Source organism: Macrobrachium rosenbergii, chromosome 4 (assembly GCF_040412425.1).
Source record: "Macrobrachium rosenbergii isolate ZJJX-2024 chromosome 4, ASM4041242v1, whole genome shotgun sequence".
Lineage (NCBI taxonomy): Eukaryota > Metazoa > Arthropoda > Malacostraca > Decapoda > Palaemonidae > Macrobrachium > Macrobrachium rosenbergii.
Genome location: NC_089744.1, coordinates 82,703,818 through 82,725,724, shown reverse-complemented (window position 1 = coordinate 82,725,724; position 21,907 = coordinate 82,703,818). Strand labels below are relative to the sequence as shown.

At 38.5% G+C, this 21,907-nt stretch overlaps 1 protein-coding gene across 1 annotated transcript in view; it reads right to left on the bottom strand.

Annotated features, from left to right (window-relative positions):
* LOC136836305 (golgin subfamily A member 4-like) overlaps nucleotides 1-21,907 on the bottom strand; it is a 520,799-nt gene that overhangs the window by 11,056 nt on the left and 487,836 nt on the right. Inside the window, exon 48 of the mRNA XM_067100429.1 lies at nucleotides 3,329-3,503. Within this exon, the coding sequence (XP_066956530.1) occupies nucleotides 3,329-3,503 (175 nt within the window). The remainder of the gene's footprint in view (nucleotides 1-3,328; nucleotides 3,504-21,907) is intronic.

Here is a 21,907-nt window from a genome sequence, read left to right as displayed (position 1 = left end):
GGCCACTGTGAGACCCCTCAAGTCTAACCAAAGGACCACATAAGGTTAGCAAAGACCTCATGGGATGCCAGTAGTAAGTACCAGAGGTGAGGAAGGAAGAGGATTCTTGCATGATGTCACTACGTAACCCTTTGACAGTCGGAGCCGTGTAACTGTGAATACATCCAAGAGGCGAATACTGTACTTGAGAAGTGAGAGCTGAGCTATCACCAGGATAACTCACTCTAGATAAGTAAGCAGCAGAAAAGGAAGAGCCACTATACTAAAAAGAAAAAATGTTACAAGGTGACGAATGTGAGACAACAGAGAGAGAAAACTGAGTAGGAGAGGGGGAGGGTTATCGTCCACTTGGGGACGATATGGGAAATAAAAAAAACAGCAGAACTGACATAGCTGAGAATGGCTGAGGCAAGTGTAATACAGTAAACCCCCTGTATTCACGGGGATACGTACCACACCCCCTCCCCTCTCCCCGCGAATAGCTAAAATCCGTGAATACTTAAAACCCCTCTAAAAACATTTAGAACTGCCTATTTTGATAGTTCAAACACAAAAAAAAATCTCTGAAAATGCTTATACCTGAGTATTTTAATAGTTGTATCACAAAAAGTGCATTTAGTCATGAAAATGATGTGAAAATACAGTAATTAGCAAATATTTCTTAGTGAAAAATACCGTGAATGGGCAAATTTTCCACGAATAATGTGTATATACATTCCACAGAGAAACCTGTGAATAGGTGAGTCCGTGAGTCGTGAGACCGCGAATACGGGGGGTTTACAATATGTCTGAATTCCTAACTCTACCATCTGTCTACATCACAATACACTCACCAAAAGGGATAGAACTGGAGCCAGACTACCAACAAACAAGAGAGACAAACTCCAAACTCAGCTGGAGTTGTTCGAAGACTTGGCACCATACCCAAACCAGAAAAACAGTTGAGAAAGAGGTGTCAAAGGGCACATAACCTTGGTCCCGAGACACGTCTTGGTTCCCTGTCAGAGGAGACAACCAACTGATGCAGGGCACTCCAGAGGGTGGGCTACAGACAAATGCCAAGGCTCTGACACCTCTCTTGTGGGGGAACCGAAAAGGTCGAAAACTGGGGGGTGGGCGATCTTGGCCCTAATATTTTCAATCAAAATTTTAACTAATAAAAGAAAATATGTCAAATATTTTTCTCCTGAACCAAATAGGGAGCAAAAGGTGGTGGAGCAGAATGAGAGAGAGAGCAGAATTAACCTAAGCTATCAGGTAGGTTAATGGAGGAGGAGAAGCAACACCAGGAGACAAAAGAGACTGGGAAGGCTTCTGGTGTGCTCTAATTGTCTATGTAAATATCGGCCTCTAACATCTTCCAATACTACACAAAATTTACATCCTCTCATCAGATCATTCAAAATACATACCAAGAGAACCACACTCGTGCCTGAGCAGTTAGTCTAACATTGGCTACGTGGTCATCTTGCAAAATATAAACATTTGGTTTTCACAAAGTCTTTCCTAGACAGCCAAATGCTTTCATCACTGCTTGTTGTAGATGACATAAAGCAAAAACAAAAGCAAGCATAATAACATACAGGAGAAAATTAGCCAGAAATCATCTAAATATTACTGACGCTGATCTGACTGTCTGTGTAACAGGTTGGCATGAAGAAATATGACAAGAACGTAAACATTCGAGCACCATCTCGTAGGAAACAGAGACAGTCCAAGCGGGTTAGCAATGTGTATTTTGATTTTTTTAAAATGCTGATCACACCAAACAGCGCGAAGATAAAGCTAACTTTAACAGTAGGTAAGATTCACTCCAAATAATATACAGTAAAAGAAACTAAAATAGTAAAAGGAAGAAATGGCAAAACAAGAAGTGCTCAGAGAATGACTGGTAGAAATGAAAGACACCGATTTAAATGGAAACTGCCCTGGAGCAAGATGAGCCCTGTGTATCACCACAGACGTGAGAATTGCTGAAAAAAAGAAATAGATCAAATAAAGAAAATGACATTATACAGTCCACATTCCCTTTGCAGTGGAACTGGCTGTGAGTTTTAGTAAGAAAATGTGTAAGAGTTCACTTCTGCACAGACTTAAGAAGAAACTGAGTTACTAAGTCAAACTCATTCCCACTAATGTGTACTGATGATTTTGTGAGAATGATCAGGAATGCCTAATACACTACCAAATTAGATTTGCTCAAAGCATACTGGTGTACACCTGTGGTAAATGCAAAATATTTTATACACTTATACTATGTATATGTGCATGTTATTCCATTGATGTATGTTTCTTTTCCAACAGGCCAACCTTACAGTGTACCCATCCAGGGGGTTGGGCTACTATATATTTAGCCGAGATTGTAGCAGTTTGGGATCTTTTTGTCCTCAAGATATAATTAATCTTTACTGAACATAATAAATTTGTTTCCCAATAAGTGTTTTGTAAGTACTGTACTATAAACACTTTTTCACCTAGAAAACTAATTAAAAATTTTATTACTGTGTGTGCTCCACACTTCAGGGTGGAAAAATACTGAAAAATTCAAGACTAATTCATTAAAATGGCCAACAATGAGGTTTATTCATATCAATTGCAACATTTAATGGCATATAAGACACTGGCATATTAGGTGTACCCCTATTTCAGCTGTGTATATTCAGTTAAAGTTTTTAGAAAACTGGTGTTATTATTACTATCTAAAACATATTATTGCTATCTAAAACATGAATATTGAGATCATGTGTTTTTTGCATTCTGGCAATGTTTACATTCTCAAAATCGTTTTAACCATCATCATTGCCATATATTGTCAACTGACAATATATGGTACTTTGCCTTAATTAATTTTATAGTACCAATAATGATGATACTGTCATTTAAGTAAATAATAATATTGTGGAGTTGAGCTAGACAAAACTGACCATCTGGAGTAAAATTAGCCTCCAGTAGTGAACAATGGGAATGACCGAGACTGCGGGAGACATCACTTTCACATATAAGACCTGGTTTATTTTAAGCGTGTCTTTAATGCCATCAAATATAGCAATTCTTATTAATCTTTCTCTCTCTCTCTCTCTCTCTCAACAGAATACAAGCAAGAAGAGCGAATGAAGTTTACTATACATAATGCAACATATGACCTAAACAATCCACAAAAGCAAGCTGCAAAACTTCACCAGACAAGACCAATTCTAGGCATACTACTGTAAAGCCGCAGTCCAAGCAATTTTTTTTTTATCGTCTGGTTTTCCAGGCTTTACAAGTGTTTAGCAATGTACCAACCAAACTTCCCATAAGATCTAAACTATTTGACATGTAATGTTACCTGCAACTTGAATTCTGTAAGAAGTCAGTGCGAGGTAGATTTGTTGGATCTCTAGTTGGAGGGGTTAAGTCGCCTGTCAATGCCCTTGTGGCTCCTGATGTTCTTCCACCAGTAACTGACAAGTTGATACCGCTTACAATACTGGAAGACTCTGGTTGATCAATATTACCTCTACCTGCAACAAAATATATGTAAAGGTATAATGCATGTTTAAATAAAACAAGACAAAAATCAAATTATATACATTCTGAACTGCATAATTCAATATCAATTATATAATTTTTTCCAAAAGTGAAACTAACTTTTCAAAGGCAGAAATACTGTAAAGCTATGAAAGCAAAACATTTCCTAAATTAAGCTACAATTGAGAAAGTCACAGCCTACAGAAAGACTTGATAGTTTTGAATATAAAAACACAAAACTGAGTTAACATATGCCATACAGTAATCATCCCTTTGCTGAGTCAAAAGATGAGAGAGCAATATAAAAAAAAATGTACAATAACAAGGCTGGCCAAGATATATACATTGAATGTATGAAATAAGAATCCATTCTAGGTAGGGAATCATGCTCTCTTCACAGAAAATTCATTTCTCTACTGGGCAAGGACCTGAAGAGATAAGTCAAGAAACTGGTTTATTGAAGAGTGGATAGTAATCATATTCATCATCACAAATATCAAGTGTTGGAAGTCAGCACGGAGAAAATAAAAGTATTACAATCACCTGAAATTTTGTATAATGCATATTTTACTTCACATAAAATTGAACTAAATCCACACAAGAAAACACAAATTTATTCCTAGAAAACTGAGTGAGAATCAACTGCCAACATGTGAAAAAGAGCAAACAGCCATGATAAGTAGAGTAAAATAAAACCAAAGTCAATTTCCAAAACAAATATAAAAAAACAGCACTGGAGTATGTTCGAAAAATTAGGTAAGCAGTATTGCAAACTCTTGAACATCACTATCCAAAACCTTAAAACTCACTCTGAAAGTGATGTAAAAATGAAAACTACTGATGTAGTGTTTGTCCTTTCATCCAAAATAAAATCTGTCTGTCTATCCCTTTATCCAAGAATTACTGTGTCATATTATCCAGGTGTTACTTTTATCCAGACATTACTGTAGTGACCATCCCTTTTATCCAGGTATTACTGTGCAGGCTGTCCCTTTAATCCACGTATTACTGTGATGACTGTCCATTTTATCCAGATATTACTGTGGTGACTATCCCATTTACCTCCCACTAAACCTAAACACCCACACTAAACCTAAACATAATGCCCACTAAACCTAAACACACCCATTGCTAAACCTAAACGCACCCCGTGCTAAACCTAAAAACATCCCCAGTAAACCTAAACACACACCTCCACTAAACGTGGACACACCCCCCACTAAACCTAAACACAAACATTAATACAGAATTATTAATCACAGGAAAGAACAGCATTTTCAATAATATATGTCTATGGTATCAAGAGGTTACCATATAAGTTTCAAAGGTAAGGGGGAAGGAGGATGGGGAATGAAAAGGGAAAGTGGGTGGGGTACAGGTATGAAACCTACCCTATTATCTAAGGTGGGTGAACTGATGGCCACGTGCCAAATTTTGTCTAGATCGGTCAAGTGTTTACCACATAAGTTACATAGGGAAGGGGAATGGAGGAAGGGGAAGGGGGTACGGGTTTGAAACCTGACCTATTATCTAAGTTGGGTCAAATGAGTGCTAAATTTTGTCTAGATCTGTCAAGCATTTACCACATAAGTTACAAAGGGAAGGGGAAGGGGGTATGTGTTTGAAACCTACCTTATGATCTAAGTTGGCTCAAATGATGGCTGCGTGCCAAATTTGTGTAGAGCAGTCAAGCAGTTAGCACAAAAATTACAAAGGGAAGGGGGTACGGGTTTGAAACCTACCTTATTATCTAAGTTGGGTCGAACGATGGCCACATGCTAAATTTTGTTTAGATCGGTCAACCATTAACCACCTAAGTTACAAAGAGAATTGGGTCAAATGATGGCCATGTGCCAAATTTTGCCTAGATCAGTCAAGGATTTACCACTGAAGTTACAAGGGGAAGGGGAAGGGGATACGGGCTTGAAACCTACCCTATTATCTAAGTTGGGTCAAATGGTGGCCACACGTGCAAATTTTGTCTAGAAATGGTTACCACATAAGTTACAAAGGGAAAGGGGGTATGGGTTTGAAACCAAATTTGGGTCAAATACTCTTTTGTCTAGACTGGTCATTTACCACATAAGTTACAAAGGGAAGGGGAAAGGGGTACATGTTTGAAACCTACCCTATTATCGAAGGTGGGTCAAATGATGGTCACGTGCCATATTTTGTCTAGATCAGTCAAGGAGTTACCACATAAGTTACTCAGTGGTCTGGTAAAACTAAAGTATACTCAACTTAACAAAGGGAAGGGGATACAGGTTTGAAACCTACCCTATTGTCTAAGTTGGGTCAAATGATGGCCATGTGACAAATTTTGTCTAGATAGGTCAAGCATTACCACATAAGTTGGGGGCAAGTAGTAAACCTTCTTGTGGTGCCCCTGTTAATCCTGACGGGGACCAATTACTACACAACACGCAACACCTGAATCTTCTGTGGGGTGGTAAAAGGATAAACCCTCGGTCCCTGATGTCAAACCTAAAGATCATGAGTTTCAATGCAGAAGGCCTCTCAGTCACAAAATTGGAAATTCTCAGCAGTCTTAAAGTGGACATTTTATGTCTTCAAGAGACACAAGGACTCAGCACCACCAAAAATGCCAGGCATGCATCTGGAAATCTACCACCCAAATCCTGTCCACGGTAGTGCAAAGGAAAAAGCCTGTATCATGAATAGTGCTGACATATCGGATGAGGGGATGGAGATACTCCAAATAGGGACCAAAAACATCAACATTGTATCTGTGTACAAACCACCTCCTATACCATTTAAATGGCCTCAAAATCACAACCTGGGAAATAGGGCATCCATAATGATTGGGGATTTCTAATAGCCACAACACCATATGGGGCTACAGCCAGAATAACACTGACGGAGAGGCTGTAGAAGAATGGGCTCTAAATAACAACCTAACCATTCTCCATAGTGCAAAACATAAACCATCTTTTATGAGCACAAGATGGAAGAGAGAAGAATGATAACCATAACCCATCTTTTATGACCTGGAATTTCCTGACCTGGCATTTGTGTCATCTTGTCACTACCCAAACTTTGAAAAATCAGTCTGTGACCCAATTCCAAAATCTTAACACAGACCTATTGCCGTTAACATTAGACCAGTTATCAGAGCTCTTGAGTCTAAACCTATACCAAGATTCAACTTCCGGTAATCAAAGTGGGAATATTTCACATCAGAGCTGGATGACACGATAAATAACATCGAACCAAAACCATACAACTATGAATTTTTCAGGAAACTTGTAAGGAAGCATATTCCAAGAGGAAGCAGAAATAATTATATCCCGTGTATCACAGACCAAGGTAAAGAGATTTACAAGGATTATACACAAGCATACAACTCAGACCTGTTTGCCCAAGACACCATTGAACTAGGAGAGCTTTTGTTGGCCTCTATAGCCAATAAGAAAAAGGAGAGACGGCAAGAACTGATAACCAGCACAGATATGACTCGGAACAGTAAGAAAGCTTGGAAAACAATTAGTAAACTGAACTCAGATAAGAACACCCAAACAAGAATAGCTGCAGTAACACCTAACGCAGTAGCAAAACAACTCTTACTTAACCCTTAAACGCCGACTGGACGTATCGTATGTCGACTAAAATTGTCTGTTGGGTGCCGAGTGGACGTACCGTACGTTGACTACAAAAAATTTCAACCTTCGGTCAACTCTGACTCAACCGAAATGGTCAAAAAATGCAATTGTAAGCTAAAACTCTTACATTCTAGTAATATTCAATCATTTACCTTCATTTTGCAACAAATTGGAAGTCTCTAGCACAATATTTCGATTAATGGTCAATTTTTGAAAAAAACTTTTTCCTTACGTCCTCACAGTAACTCGGCCGAAAATTTCAGAAATTCTTTCGTCATTTTGTCGTAATTTTTGCACCGTTTTATATTAGCCATTACATAAGGTTTTATATATGAAAATGTGCACAATTTCATGTAAAGTACAACAAAAAACAACCCATGGTTGTAGCTTTTATCAGTTTGGAAATATTTTCATATAAATCACAATAAGTGCCAAAATTTCAACCTTCAGTCAACTTTAACTCGACCGAAATGGTCGAAAAACGCAATTATACGCTAAAACTCTTATATTCTAGTAATATTCAATCATGTACCTTCATTTTGCAATAAACTGGAAGTCTCTAGCACAATATTTCGATTTATGGTGAATTTAAAAAAAAAAAAAAAAAAAATTTTCACGTCTGCGCGCGGTAACTCGGCCGAACATCTCAGAAATTCTTTCATCACTTTGTTGTAATGTTTGCACCATTTTACATTAGTCGTTACATAAACTTTTATATATGAAAATGTGCGCAATTCCATTTAGAATACAACAGAAAATAACTGATGGTTGTAGCTTTTATCAGTTTTGAAATATTTTCATATAAATCACGATAAGTGCCAAAACTTCAACCTTCGGTCAACTTTAACTCGACCGAAATGGTCTAAAAATGCAATTGTAAGCTAAAACTCTTACATTCTAGTAATATTCAATCATTTACCTTCATTTTGCAATAAACTGGAAGTCTCTAGCACAATATTTCGATTTATGGTGAATTTTTGAAAAAAACTTTTTCCTTACGTCCGCGTGGTAACTCGGCCGAACATCTCGAAATTCTTTCGTCACGTTGTCGTAATGTTTGCACCGTTTTATATTGATCGTTACATAAAGTTTTATATATTAAAATGTGCACAATTTCATGTAGAATACAACAGAAAATAACTCATGGTTGTAGCTTTTATCAGTTTGGAAATATTTTCATATAAATCACAATAAGTGCCAAAATTTCAACCTTCGGTCAACTTTAACTCAACCGAAATGGTTGAAAAACGCAATTATACGCTAAAACTCGTACATTCTAGTAATATTCAATCAAATACCTTCATTTTGCAAGAAATGGGAAGTCTCTAGCACAATATTTCGATTTATGGTGAATTTTTGAAAAAAAGAAAAAAAAAAAAAATTTCACGCTCTTTTGAAAAATCTCAGAAATTTTTCATCACTTTGTCGTAATGTTTGCAACTTTTACATTAGTCGTTACATAAACTTTTATATATGAAAATGTGCGCAATTCTTTAGAATACAACAGAAAATAACTGATGGTTGTAGCTTTTATCAATTTTGAAATATTTTCATATAAATCACGATGTCACGATGTCGTTCAACATGTTTTAACTCGATTTTAAACGCAATTGTAAGCTAAAACTCTTATTCTAGTAATATTCAATTTTACATAAACTTAGCTATTTTTCGATTTATGGTGAATTTTTTAAAAACTTTTTTCCTTACGTGCAATTTCATTGTCGTAATGTTTGCAATATATTAATCAATATATTAAAATGTGCAAAATAACTCATGGTTGTTGCAGTTTGGAAATATTTTCATATAAATCACAATAGTGCAAAATTTCAACCTTCGTTTAACTGACCGAAATGGTTGAAATATCTTAATATTCAATCATATAAATCTCAAGATTTATGGTGAATTTTTGAAAAAAACTTTACAATTCATGCATCATTTTGTGATAATATTTTCTTCTGTGTTGCTTTGATCGTTTTACAATTTATTTATATACCAAAATCATCGCAAAGTGTACAATACAAAGAAAAAAAATAACTAGTTAGTTTTAAAACATAGAAATAATGCTCCGATTTTTATGGAATTTTTATGTTATACATAAATAAGGTGATGTTCCAGGAAAAATTTGAGAGTCTATTATTTTGGATTTTATTAAAAAAATAAAAATAAATAAAAAAATTAAAAAATGATTCATCATTTTTAGAGCTATTGCAATACCTTCATTTCACAGTATGAAAAAATAATGGGAAGAGTTTTTCTCTTTTTTTTTTTTGATGAATTTTTCCCCAAATTTGTATAATTTGATTATCACGGTTCCTCGAACCTAAGAAAAAAAAACAAATATTCTTTTTTAATGTCCTTTAACTTTAAAATTGGCCTAAAATAAAAATGTAGTTTGCATTTGAAGTGCAAAAAGTGAAAACTGAGAAAAAACGCATCATTTTTTTGGCACTGGAAAAAACTTACCTAGCATTATTTTGGTTGATTTCTGGCTCCAGGTCACCCCCTTCCCTCTATAAAAAGGGGTATTATTAGCGTTTTCACAACCTGACTTTGTTGCCTTGTTTGAAACCAAGAAACTATTTAGTAGCCAAAATCATTTTCAGTTGTTTTTTCACTTGTTTGGTCTTTTTGGTCTTTGGAGTTTGAATTTTTGTGTACTTCTAATTTCAAAGAAAAAAATAACAATTTCAATATTTATCTCACTCAATTGATGGTGCTGAGATTTCCCATTTAACTAATTCGTTTTGGGGCTCCTACAGATTGGCACTTCATTTATCAGTATCCCACAATTATATATGAAATTATTTTTTTATCTAACCGAGATTTGATATAATGAACATGTCATCATATACTCCTTTTCATCATCCTTTATTCATTTCATCATATTTATATATGATAATGCTGAGTAAAAAGATATTTTTTCCATTTCTGATGGTTGCATATAAAAATCAAAATAAAATAAATTAGGCAATAAAGGAAAAAATGACAAAAAAAAAACGAGCCAAAAATGAACTCTTAATCTTAAAATTTCAAAAAAATGCTTTGGTCACGTGATAACGAAGGTGTTGCTCATTTCTTGATTTTTTTAAATTTGAAAAACTTTTTCTAAGAGTCTTAACCCGCTTTGCTCACGCTAACTTATTTTGCCTATATTTCAATATTTATATATGATAATGATGATATTTTTTTCATTTCTGATGGTTGCATACTAAACTTCCAGGCAATGACAAAAAAAAAAAAGGAGCCAAAAATGAACTCTTGTAATCTTAAAACTAGAGAAAAAAAAAAACTTTTTCTGCTTCGATGCTCGCCCCGTTAGAGGGCTTAATGGAAAGCCATATAACAAAGAACTTTAGTAGCAAGACTAAATTATGGGTAGTGGCACTTCTTAACAACTGTGCAAAAACATTCCAGGTCCCAAAACTATGGAGAAGAGCTAAAGTTGTGGCCTTACAAAACTTGGCAAAGACCCAAAGATCCTAAGAGCTATCAGCCAATATCTCTTCTCTGCATCTTATACAAACTGTATGAACGAATGATAATGGCCTGCATATTTCTCACAGTTGAAGAACAACTGGCACCAGACCAGGCTGGCTTCAGGGCAGGAAGATCTTGCTGCTCTCAGGTACTTAGCCTCAATCAGTATATTGAGGATGGCTTTGAACTTGGGAAAATCACAGGGGTAGTATTTGTTGACCTAACAGCAGCCCAGGACACTGTGAACCATAGGTTGCTTCTTTTGAAACTTGCCAAAGTTATTTGCAACTCAAGCATTGTGCATATCATCCAGTCACTGCTGAGTAACAGACTTTTCTTTGTTGAAATGGACAGCAGGAGAAGCAGATGGCAAAAACAGAAAAGCAGCCTCCCACAAGGGTCTGTGTTGGCCCCCATGCTTTTCAACATCTATACCAATGATCAACCACAGTTTAGTGATATCTGTAGATTTATATATGCAGATGATCTGTGCCTAACCATCCAGTCAGACTCATTTACTATCATTGGAAGCAAATTAACAGTGAAAGATCTTAATGAATACTACAAGCAAAACTTCCTAAATGGCAACCCAGACAAAACACAGGTATGTGCTTTCCATCTTAAAAACTACCAGTCAAAATGGGAGTTGAACATCTCACAGAATGATCAAGAAACTGAAGAATGATAGCTTCCCAGTCTTTTAGGGAGCATGTAAGGAAACTAAAGGAGAAGGTAGCTACCAGGAATAACCTCCTTAGCAAACTTGCCAATTCAAATTGGGGAACAAATCCTCAAACCCTAAGACAAACAGCTCTGGCACTCCCCTACTCCACTGACAAATCCTGCTCACCAGTCTGGGAAAGATCATGTCATTCCTATAAAGTTGACGCCAAACTCAATCAAGCATGTCGCATAATTACTGGTGCCTTAAGACCAACACCCCTTCCAGTACTCTATAGATTGGCAGGCATTGCACCAATGAACAGCCCATTCAAGGACCCAAAAATATAAACGAGAATGATGAAAGGCACCCACTCTATGATCACCAGGTGGTTAGACAAAGATTGAAATCCCGCAAGAGCTTCATAACCACCACTAGCCTCGACCTCAGGGAGTCAGCAACTTACCGCCTAGAACGCTGGAGAGAAACTGACTACTGCCATCCAGAGCCCATGTGAGTCTCTTCCCCATGGAACAAACCTCTGTAAAAAGGATTGGGTAACTCTTTATCGAGCAAGAGCTAGAGTTGGAAAGACTGGAGACAATCTTCATAAGTGGGGTCTTGCCCCCTCTGCTGAGTGCCCATGTGGTCATCCCATCCAGACAATGGATCACATACTTACTGGGTGTGAACATGGGCCAATCTGTACAGATTTGGACCTCTAAGAATGCAATCAGGCTGCTATGCAGTGGATACAATGTTGGCGCGATAAGATATGATGATGATGATGACCACATAAGTTACAAAGGGAAGGGGAAGGAGAAGTGGGTACGGGTTTGTAGACTACCCTATTATCTAAGTTGGGTCAAATGATGGCCACATGGGAAATTTTGTCTAGACTGGTCAAGCATTTACACATAAGTTGCAAAGGGAAGGGGGATGGGGGGGAATTAGAAGTTTGAAACCTACTCTATTATCTGAGTTGGGTTAGCTGATGGCCAGGTGCCAAATTTTTTCTAGATCAGTCAACCGTTTATCACTAAGTTACAAAGGGAAGGGGAAGGGGTTACCTACCTTAGTACCCAAGTTGGGTCAAATTTGGATCACTGTCTACTGAAGATTTCAACATTTGTAAGGGTATTGTTTATGGTGCATGTTCTTTTAAGTGTTATTCTAATGTTCCTGGGAGGTTTTTAAAGGTGTACAGCAACCTTAAAAAAGATTAAATATTACACATTATGGAAGCAGATCAATCAAATGCTCTTGTGTTGATAAATAAAAGATGACTTTGTAAATATGATGTTTGTTTTGTTAAGTGACCAAGAAACGTATTCAGTTCTGAACCATAATCCACAGAGAAAGTTAATACTGTAGTAGTTTCAAGAAAAAACTTAAAACATTGTTAAGGGGAAAAGATGATTTAATTAAGAAATTTTGTATTGTATGTGCATCACTGCCCTATCTTTATGGACTTCTTACAACTCCCAAACAAAATAACCCTGTACGACCTATTATTAGTCCTGTTGGGTCACCAAATTATAATCTGTCAAAGTGGCTTGTCAGTAAATTCTCACCTCTTTTGGGAAAAATTTCAGGGTTTTCAGTAAAAAAATAATGTGGATTTTGTAAACCGTCTCAGAAGCTGTAACATTAATTACAAATTTAAAATGATTAGCTTTGATGTAATTCCCCTATTCACTAAGTTCCAGTTGACGACCTGATAACATTTTTAGCCCATGAGTTGGGTAACTATGAATTTCCTCTGCCAACTGGCACCATCTTGGAGTTACTAAAACTTTGTATTAAGGAATGTAAATTTATTTTCAATGGCAATTTCTATGCGCAGAAGTTTAGTATGACAATGGGAAACCCTTTGTTGCCACTTTAAGCAACATTTACATGGAGTTTTTCAAAAAGTAACTTTTATCAAATATTTTACCGTGAACGTTCCTTGGTTTAAGTATGTCAATGACACATTTTGTGTACAGCCATTGTGTGAGGATGTGAACCTATTTTCAACTAGACTAAATGCGCTGGTTCCCTCTATAAAATTCCCACTTCAAGAAAAAGATTCCATTTTACCCTTTTTGGATGTAAATGTACATACACATGGTAACATTTAAATTTTCAGTTTTTAGGAAACCTACAAATGTATGCTCTTACATTCACTTTTACTCCAATCATCTTTTGAAAGTTAAACTCTGTATTTTCTTCAATGTTTTTAAGAGCATTAAGAATTTTTGTTGTCTTGAATTTTTAGAGGTCGAGATTATAAAGATTTACGTTTCAAATTAAAGTAACCGACATTTTTAGTTGACGTTGCTTTAAGAAAGGTTAAGTAAACATTTTATGTATATGACCATGTACAAACTTTTGATTATTGTAATTTGCTGGTTTTACCTTTAAGTTCAGGTTTCTTTCTTTGCCAAAAATGTTAAAAGTTTTTAATGTTAATGTTGTTTTTAGTAACACTCAGTCTGTGAGAACAATTTTGATAAAGAACTCTCCCCATGTACAAACAGGTTGCATATACAAAATTCCATGTAAAGATTGTAATAAAAATATATATGTCAAAGTGGTAAACTGTTGGCATTAAGATTAAATCAACATAAATATTGTGTATGTGTAGGAAATACATCGAGTGCCCTCTTTCTACATATGATCAATTTTGATCATGCAATTAATTGGAAAAACTAAAGGAAATTTTATTTTGTGGAGATATTATTAAAAGAAACATTATAGAATCTAGCACAATAAAACATGAGTCAAGTAGTGTTTTTAATATTAGCAATGGACACTATAAACTAGGTAACTAGCTTATGAAATGTACAGTATTGTTGATTGATTGATTATGAAATTTAGATCTTGAAGACCAAGCGCTGGAACCCATCAGGATTATTCAGCGCCATAATGAAGGTGAAACATATAAATTAATGATATGACTGATAATGAATAAGTGAATGATGACATACTAGTAAAATTCAGTGTATTGTTGACAACTTAGTAACTATGGTTAGGCTGTTTGGTTGTTCAATATTTTAATTTTTTTCGTTTTTATGTTTACCTTTTAAATTTCGAAGCTATTTTTCATTCTTATCTTGTGAACTGGTGGGGTGTATCAAAAATACATGAAAAAGCTAGGTACTGCTGCTTATCAATATTTCCGGCTGCACCTTGATATAAGTGAATGTTTGCATGTTTGTGCGCTACAGAAATCCACACCGCTTGACCGATCTAGACAAAATTTGGCAAGTGGCCATCATTTGACCTAACTAGGTTTCAAACCCATAGCCCCTTCCCTTTGTAACTTTTGTATGGTAACAGTTTTACTGATATAGACAAAATCTGGCATGTGGCCATTATTTGATCCAACTTAGATAATAGGGTAGGTTCCAAACCCATACCCCCTTCCCTTTGTTGACTGACCTAGACAAAATTTGGCACCTGGCCATCATTTGACCCAACTTAGATAATAGGGTAGGTTTCAAACCCGTACCCCCTTCCCCTTCCCTTTATAACTTAAGTGGTAACCATTTGAATAATCTAGACAAAATTTAGCACATGGCCATCACTTGACCCAAGTTAGGTAATAGGGTAGGTTTCAAACCTTTACCCCCTTTCCCTTTGTAATTAACTGATCTAGACAAAATTTGGCCACCATTTGACACAACTTAGATAATAGGGTAGGTTTCAAACCCGTATCACCTTCCCCTTCCCTTTGTAACTTATGTGGTAACTGCTTGACTGATCTAGACAAAGTTTGGCACATGGCCATCATTTGACCCAACTTACATAATAGGGTAGGTTTCAAACCCATACCCTTCCCCTTCCCTTTGTAACTTTTGTGATAACTGCTTGACCAATCTAGACAAAATTTGGCATGTGGCCATCATTTGACCCAACTTAGATAACAGGATAGGTTTTAAACCCCCACCCGCTCCCTCCTGCCTTCCCTTTGTAACTCGTGGTAAAAACTTGACTGAACTAGACAAAATTTGGCACGTCGCCATCACTTGACCCAACTTAGGTAACAGGGTAGGTTTCAAACTCATACCCTTCCCCCTTTCCCTTTGTAATTTATGTGGAAACTGGTTGACCTGTCTACACAAAATTTGGCAAGCCGCCATCATTTGACCCAACTTAGGTAATATTGTAGGATTCAAACCTGTACCCCACCCCCTTTCCCTTTTCATTCCCCATCCTCCTTCCCCCTTACCTTTGAAACTTGTGTGGTAACCTCTTGACCTATCTAGACAAAATTTGGCATGTCGCCATCATTTGACCCAACTTAGGTAATAGGGTAGGTTTCAAACCCATACCCCTTCCCTATGTAACTTATTTGGTAAATAAACTCTAAAGGTTTATCATACTTCATTTCATGTACTTGATACCAAAAAAATATATTACTGAAATTGCTTTTCTCTCCTGTGATTAATAATTCCGTATCAAAATTTGTGTTCACATTTGTAGGGGGTGTGTGTTCACGTTTAGTGGGATGTGTGTTTAGGTTTAGTGGGGATGTTTTTAGGTTTAGCAGGGGGGGGGGTTATGTTTAGGTTTAGCAATGGGTGTGTTTACTACGGATAGTCAGCACAGTAATACATGGATAAAAGGGACATACAGAACAGTAATGCCTGGATAAATGGGACAGTCACTCCAATAATGACTGATAAAAGGGACAGTCAGCACATTAATATCTGTATAAAAGGGATATATGGCACAGTAGTACCTGGATAAATGGGACAGTCACCACAGTAACACCAGGATAAAAGAGACAGTCCCCACAGTACTGTCTGGATAAAAGGGACAGCCACAACAGTAATACCTGGGTAAAAGAACAGTCAGAACAGTAATACCTGGATAAATGGGAAAGTCAGCACAGTAACTCAAGGGTAAATGAGACAGTCACCACAGTATTACCTGGATAAGTAAAGTATACCTTAGTTTAACCAGACCACTGAGCTGATTGACAGCTCTCCTAGGGCTGGCCCGAAGGATTAGACTTATTTTACGTAGCTAAGAACCAATTGGTTACCTAGCAATGGGACCTACAGCTTATTGTGGAATCTGAACCACATTGTACCAAGAAATTAATTTCTATCACCAGAAATATATTCCTCTAATTCTTCATTGGCCGGCCGGAGACTCGAACGCAGGCCCAGCAAAGTGCTAGCTGAGAACTATAGTGACCCATCCAACGAGGAACTAATACCTGGATAAAAGGGGCAGTCAGCAGAGTAATAACTGGATAAAAAGAGTCACAGCAGTAATCACTGGATAAATGAGACAGTCACTACAGTAATACCTGGATAAAAGGGGCAGTCACTACAGTAATACCTTGATAAATGAGACAGTCAGTACAGCCATTCCTGGATAATAGGGGCAGTCACTATAGTAATGCCTGGATAAAAGGGACAGTCACTACAGTAATACCTGGAAAAATGGGACAGTCAGCAATATCTGGATAAAAGGGATAGTTAGCACAGTAATTTCTGGATAAAAGGGACAGTCACCACAGTATTCAGCATAGTACTATTTGGATAAAAGGGACAGTCAGTGCAGTAATTCCAATTCCTGGAAAACAGGGACAGTCATGATATATATAATATATATATATATATATATATATATATATATATATATATATATATATATATATATATATATATATATATATATATATATATATATATATATATATATATATATATATATATCAGTTGCTATCAAACTAACCATTTATTGGGGAGATGCTCATAATGCCATAAGTGAAGTATACCTTAGTTTAACCAAACCACTGAGCTGATTAACAGCTCTCCTAGAGAGGGCTGGCCCTAAGGATTAGACTTATTTTACATGGCTAAGAACCATTTGGTTACCTAGCAATGGGACCTACAGCTTATTGTGGAATCCAAACCACATTATACCAAGAAATGAATTTCTGTCACCAGAAATAAATCCCTCTAATTCTTCATTGGCTGGCTGGAGATTTGAATGTGGGCCCAGCAGAATGCTAGCCAATAACGGTACCGACCCGTCCAACGAAGAACAATTAAAACATCTTTTGAGAATGATGGTAAATGTCACAAAAATAATTATGAGGAAGAGGAAGACTGTTCCTCATTAACAACCACCTGTGAGGTTTGACCTACAGCAACCAATGGTCTCAACGAGCACAAACCCCATCCCCTTTTACATGAAATCACAAAGGTAAACAAGTTGGCATTTCCATATTAATGACAGCCATAGTTTCTAAATTCTTCATGAATGACAAAGAAGTTGAAATAACACTTAATTTGTGATGCCTCCTCCAAAGGGTCAGAATAAGAATGTAAAATACCATGTCCTAACTAATACAACACAGTGTTGTGAGATGTTTTGTTTGCTGATATGTAGACTAAAAGAGCCTAGAACTCTTGTCCCTTATGAGCTGGGGGTTCTTCATATAGAGCCAACAGGCTATTACGGAGCAAAGAAGCCAGAATTGGAACTTTTTAAATGGTGTTCTTTAAAATAAACTGAAAGAGCACAGTCTACAGTGCAATATAAATGATGCAATACTTGGTGTAACTCAAGCAATCATTAAGAATAAAAAAAGGCAAATTTATCAATTATGAGTAATATAAATGAAATATACTTGTGTATCAATTGTTCTCACGTATCATGCGACCCTTAAAATTTCATCCCTAAAACATGATTTCATCATATATCTCATGCATGAGTTGCATTTTGGATAGCCCATATTCTTGGCAAATAAGCAAAAGTAAAAAAAAAGAAAAACTAGTCTTTAATTACAGAGCGAATTTCATTTATGGCAGATTATAACATACTAATAGGCTATGCTTGTAGACCAAATTTCATTTTTGGTAGATTTTACTGGGCTAAGCTTTCAAGCATAATTACCAAACTTATGGTTTATGTAACAATTCATAACATTTCATATAATTAACAGCCACTTACAACTGCATGAACACCAATTACCAAAAAACTGGCATTAACAATATCAAGTAAGAACATAAAAAGCTGAATCGAGAAACAGCTGTTTTGCTATTGTGAGGAATTTTAATTTAACATACGTTAGTTTACCTTTGTGTACCTGTTTTACATTTGAAAAAATAGAAATAATTCCAGTAATAATCAGTTTCTTTTTGCAACTAAAAAATTATTCTCCTAATCATTTCAGTAGTACTGAAGGCCTCAATCAGCTCAGTCTGAGAATGTAGTCATTAGCCTAGTCTACTTAAATGCATATGGCAGATGATCAGTTTTTAGTTTTCTGTACATGAAAACTATTGTTCCAGCTTTGACTGACCATCCACACTTTTTTCTGTCCGTACTTTTTCTGTCCACCCTCAGATCTTAAAAACTACTGAGGCTAGAGGGCTGCAAATTTTAAGTTGATTATCCATCCTCCTATCATCAAACATACTCAATTGCAGCCCTCTAGCCTCCTCAGTAGTTTTTATTTTATTTAAGGTTAAAGTTAGCCATAATCATGCTTCTGGCAACGATAGAGGATAGGCCACCACCAAGCTGTGGTTAAAGTCTCATAGGTCGTGGCTCATACAGCATTATACCGTGACCATGGAAAAATAGATCTATTTTCGGTGGCCTTGATTATAAGCTCTAGCGGATGTACAGAAAACTCAATTGTGCCAAAGTTTTTACCTGTTTTATACTGCAACTTTAACTCGGAACTGGAACACTTTACCCCCAAGCGAGCATGCAAGTGGACGATGAATATGAAAGACAAACAGAGGGGAAAATTATCATTGCAGTCTGTGAGTCCCATTCATGGCCATTGGAGTGTGGAGGAGTTAACTGGGTTAAATGAAAGACTGATTTCATGAGGGGGTAATAGAAGATGTGAAAAGTTGCCAGGCAGAATTCCTTGAGGTCCATGAGCCTTGCCTACTTCATTTGGAGATAAGCACAATTTGTTATCAACATCTTCGCAGAGATAAGTGTGAATGGATTCAGTAAGCAAAATATCAGTTTCATAACCATTACCTTCATTTTAAATGCAGCTATAATAGCCTATTTAACTTACGCGAATTGACACTGTAAGTGTAACACCCAGCCTAGGCCAATAGTTTACATGTACACATTTTGTATATCATATATAGTAATGCAATATGGAAAAACTGATATATAAGTTGTGATATTGTAAAGTCCCTGCTGAGCAAGTTTTCTTTGGTGACGGCCCATTTTCTTTGTATCTGCAATTCGTCACATCTGACGGGCCAGGTCACGTAAATTCAATCATTTAAACTGTGTATGTAATTATTTATCTGTCCTCAATTTATGTACCGTGTATTTCTTCTTTCGCAGGCATCAAGTTTGTATTCAACTTTAATTCTGTCTATTTTCACACTGTAAATTGTACTCTTTCGCTGTATTTTATTGTTAATTGTTATCGACCTCAGGTCACCTATGCCCTCATTGTGTTTCGCGGCACGACACCAGTCTGCCGCTATATAAACCGCCTAGATCATGAATAAATCAGAAGTTGACTTTTACCTGTTCGTTTCTTTTGCACCTCTTAAAGTGGTGACCCCGGAGTGACTCCCGAAGCCATTAGCAGACCCATACGGCGACTAAGTCTTGGCTTCAGGAGCTTACTCCCGCCCTTAGTGGACTAATCACGGCGCTGAACCAGCGTTTGGGCGTGCTGACTCTCGTCAGCAAAATCACCAGCGTCATTAGCGTACTCACACGGCGCGCTCCCAAGTGCATTTTGATGCGAGCACCCTACTCCATTTAAGAGGGCAGAGAGCGAGTATGGATGCAGACATCCCTTCCCTCATTCATTTAACCGCTGACCTCGCGGACTCGGAGGTCTACCTCCCTCCCATATAACCCGCGCCCGTCTCCGCGCCGAGGCTCTTACGCTCCTCCACACCCCTGCCTGCGTCCCGCACCCACCCCAGCACGGCGGGACAATCAAGGGCCGCCCTGTCCATAAAACTGCCGCTGTTCACGCAGGGGAATCCGTCGGTGTGGCTCTACAGGGTCGAGAGCCAGTTCAGGATTGCAGATCTTAACGACGAGGTCTGCAGGCAGATATAGTACTCAACGCCCTGCCGGAGGAGATCTACAGGAAGCTCGTCCCGTGGGTGTTTGACGCATGCCCCCTTATCTACCACCTCCTGAAGAAAACCCTCCTCGAGACATGCTCCCTGCCGGTTGCCGAGCGGGCCGCCCGTACCCTCGACCTCGCCATCAACCCGCGGCAGGATCAGAGCGTCATGGAGTCATGGGGCATGATCCAAGACCTTACCCTCCCAGACACCGACGGCAGTAAAAAGAAGCAGGAAATAAGCCTGTCGCGGGAGCTCCTCCTCCATCAGCTCCTCCCGGAGGTCCGCACACAAATCCCTGAGCCCTATGCGATGGCCCTCGAAACCCTGATTCGCACAGCACAGCACTTGTTGACTCCGTCAAGGCAATGAAGCAGGTACCAACGCCCACACTCCCAGTCAGCACCATCCAGCAGGAGGAGGGCGCAGAGCAAGAGGTCAACGCTGTCACCAGGAGGCACCCAGCGCCTCCCAGCACTTGGAGTTCCCCGGGTCTTTGCCACTACCACAGGCGGTTCGGCAAGGATGCCCGGAACTGCCTGCCGCCCTGTTCAAAAAACGGGGGAGGCGGCGGCCAGTAGGACAAGCCGCCATGGCAGCAGAAGAACCCAGGGTCCCAGAACCAGTAGGCTTCTACGTCCGCGAAACCGTCTCCGGCAGGATGATGCTGGTCGACAATCAATCTTCCCGGCATCTAGAGAGGACCGCAAGCAAGAACTGGACACAGCTGCCTCCCTGACGGTCGCCAATGGGTCCCCCATCCTCTCCTACGGAACAAGGCCCCTATCGATCTCCATCCTTGGCCGGAGGTACTCCTGGGACTTCATCGTCACGGACGTTGGACCCCACTCCTGGTGCGGATTTCCTGGCGCGCTTAAGCAGTCGGCGTCAGTCGTAAGCGCATCCTCGATACAGACTCCTGCCGGTCCCTCCCGTTGACAACGGGACCCAAGCGCCCACCATCTGCTCTGCCGCCCCATCAGTACTATCAGCTGCTGGAAGGAGTTCCCTGATGTGTTCAGGCCCAAGCTCCACCAAAAGTCCGGGGCCCCAGCCAAACATGGCATATATCACCACATAAAAACAAAGGGCCCCCTGCACATGCGAACAAAAGGCTTCCTTGACGCCTTCAGGAGGCCAGGGAGCGTTCGCGAAATGGAACAGATGGGAATCTGGAAGAAGGCCTCCAGTCCGTGGGCCTCCCCCCCTCCACATGGTGCAGAAACCGGACAGCTCCTGGAGACCCTGCGGCGACTACAGGCGGCTCAACCTTGCAACAGAACCTGACCATTATCCCCTGCCGAACATGCAGGACCTCACAGCCTCCTTCCACGGGGCCAAAATATTTAAGCTGGATCTCTTGAAATCCTATTTTCAGGTACCGGTCGCGCCAGAGGACATACCAAAGACTGCCATCATCACGCCTTTCGGGTCCTACGTGTTCGCCTTCTCTACAAGTCATGTAGGTACTATTGATGAGGGCAGCAGAATGCTGCTTCTGCAAAACTGAAGGAGGGGAGCTTAGAGAAGCAATGACAATGCAAGTGAATAGGAGAATA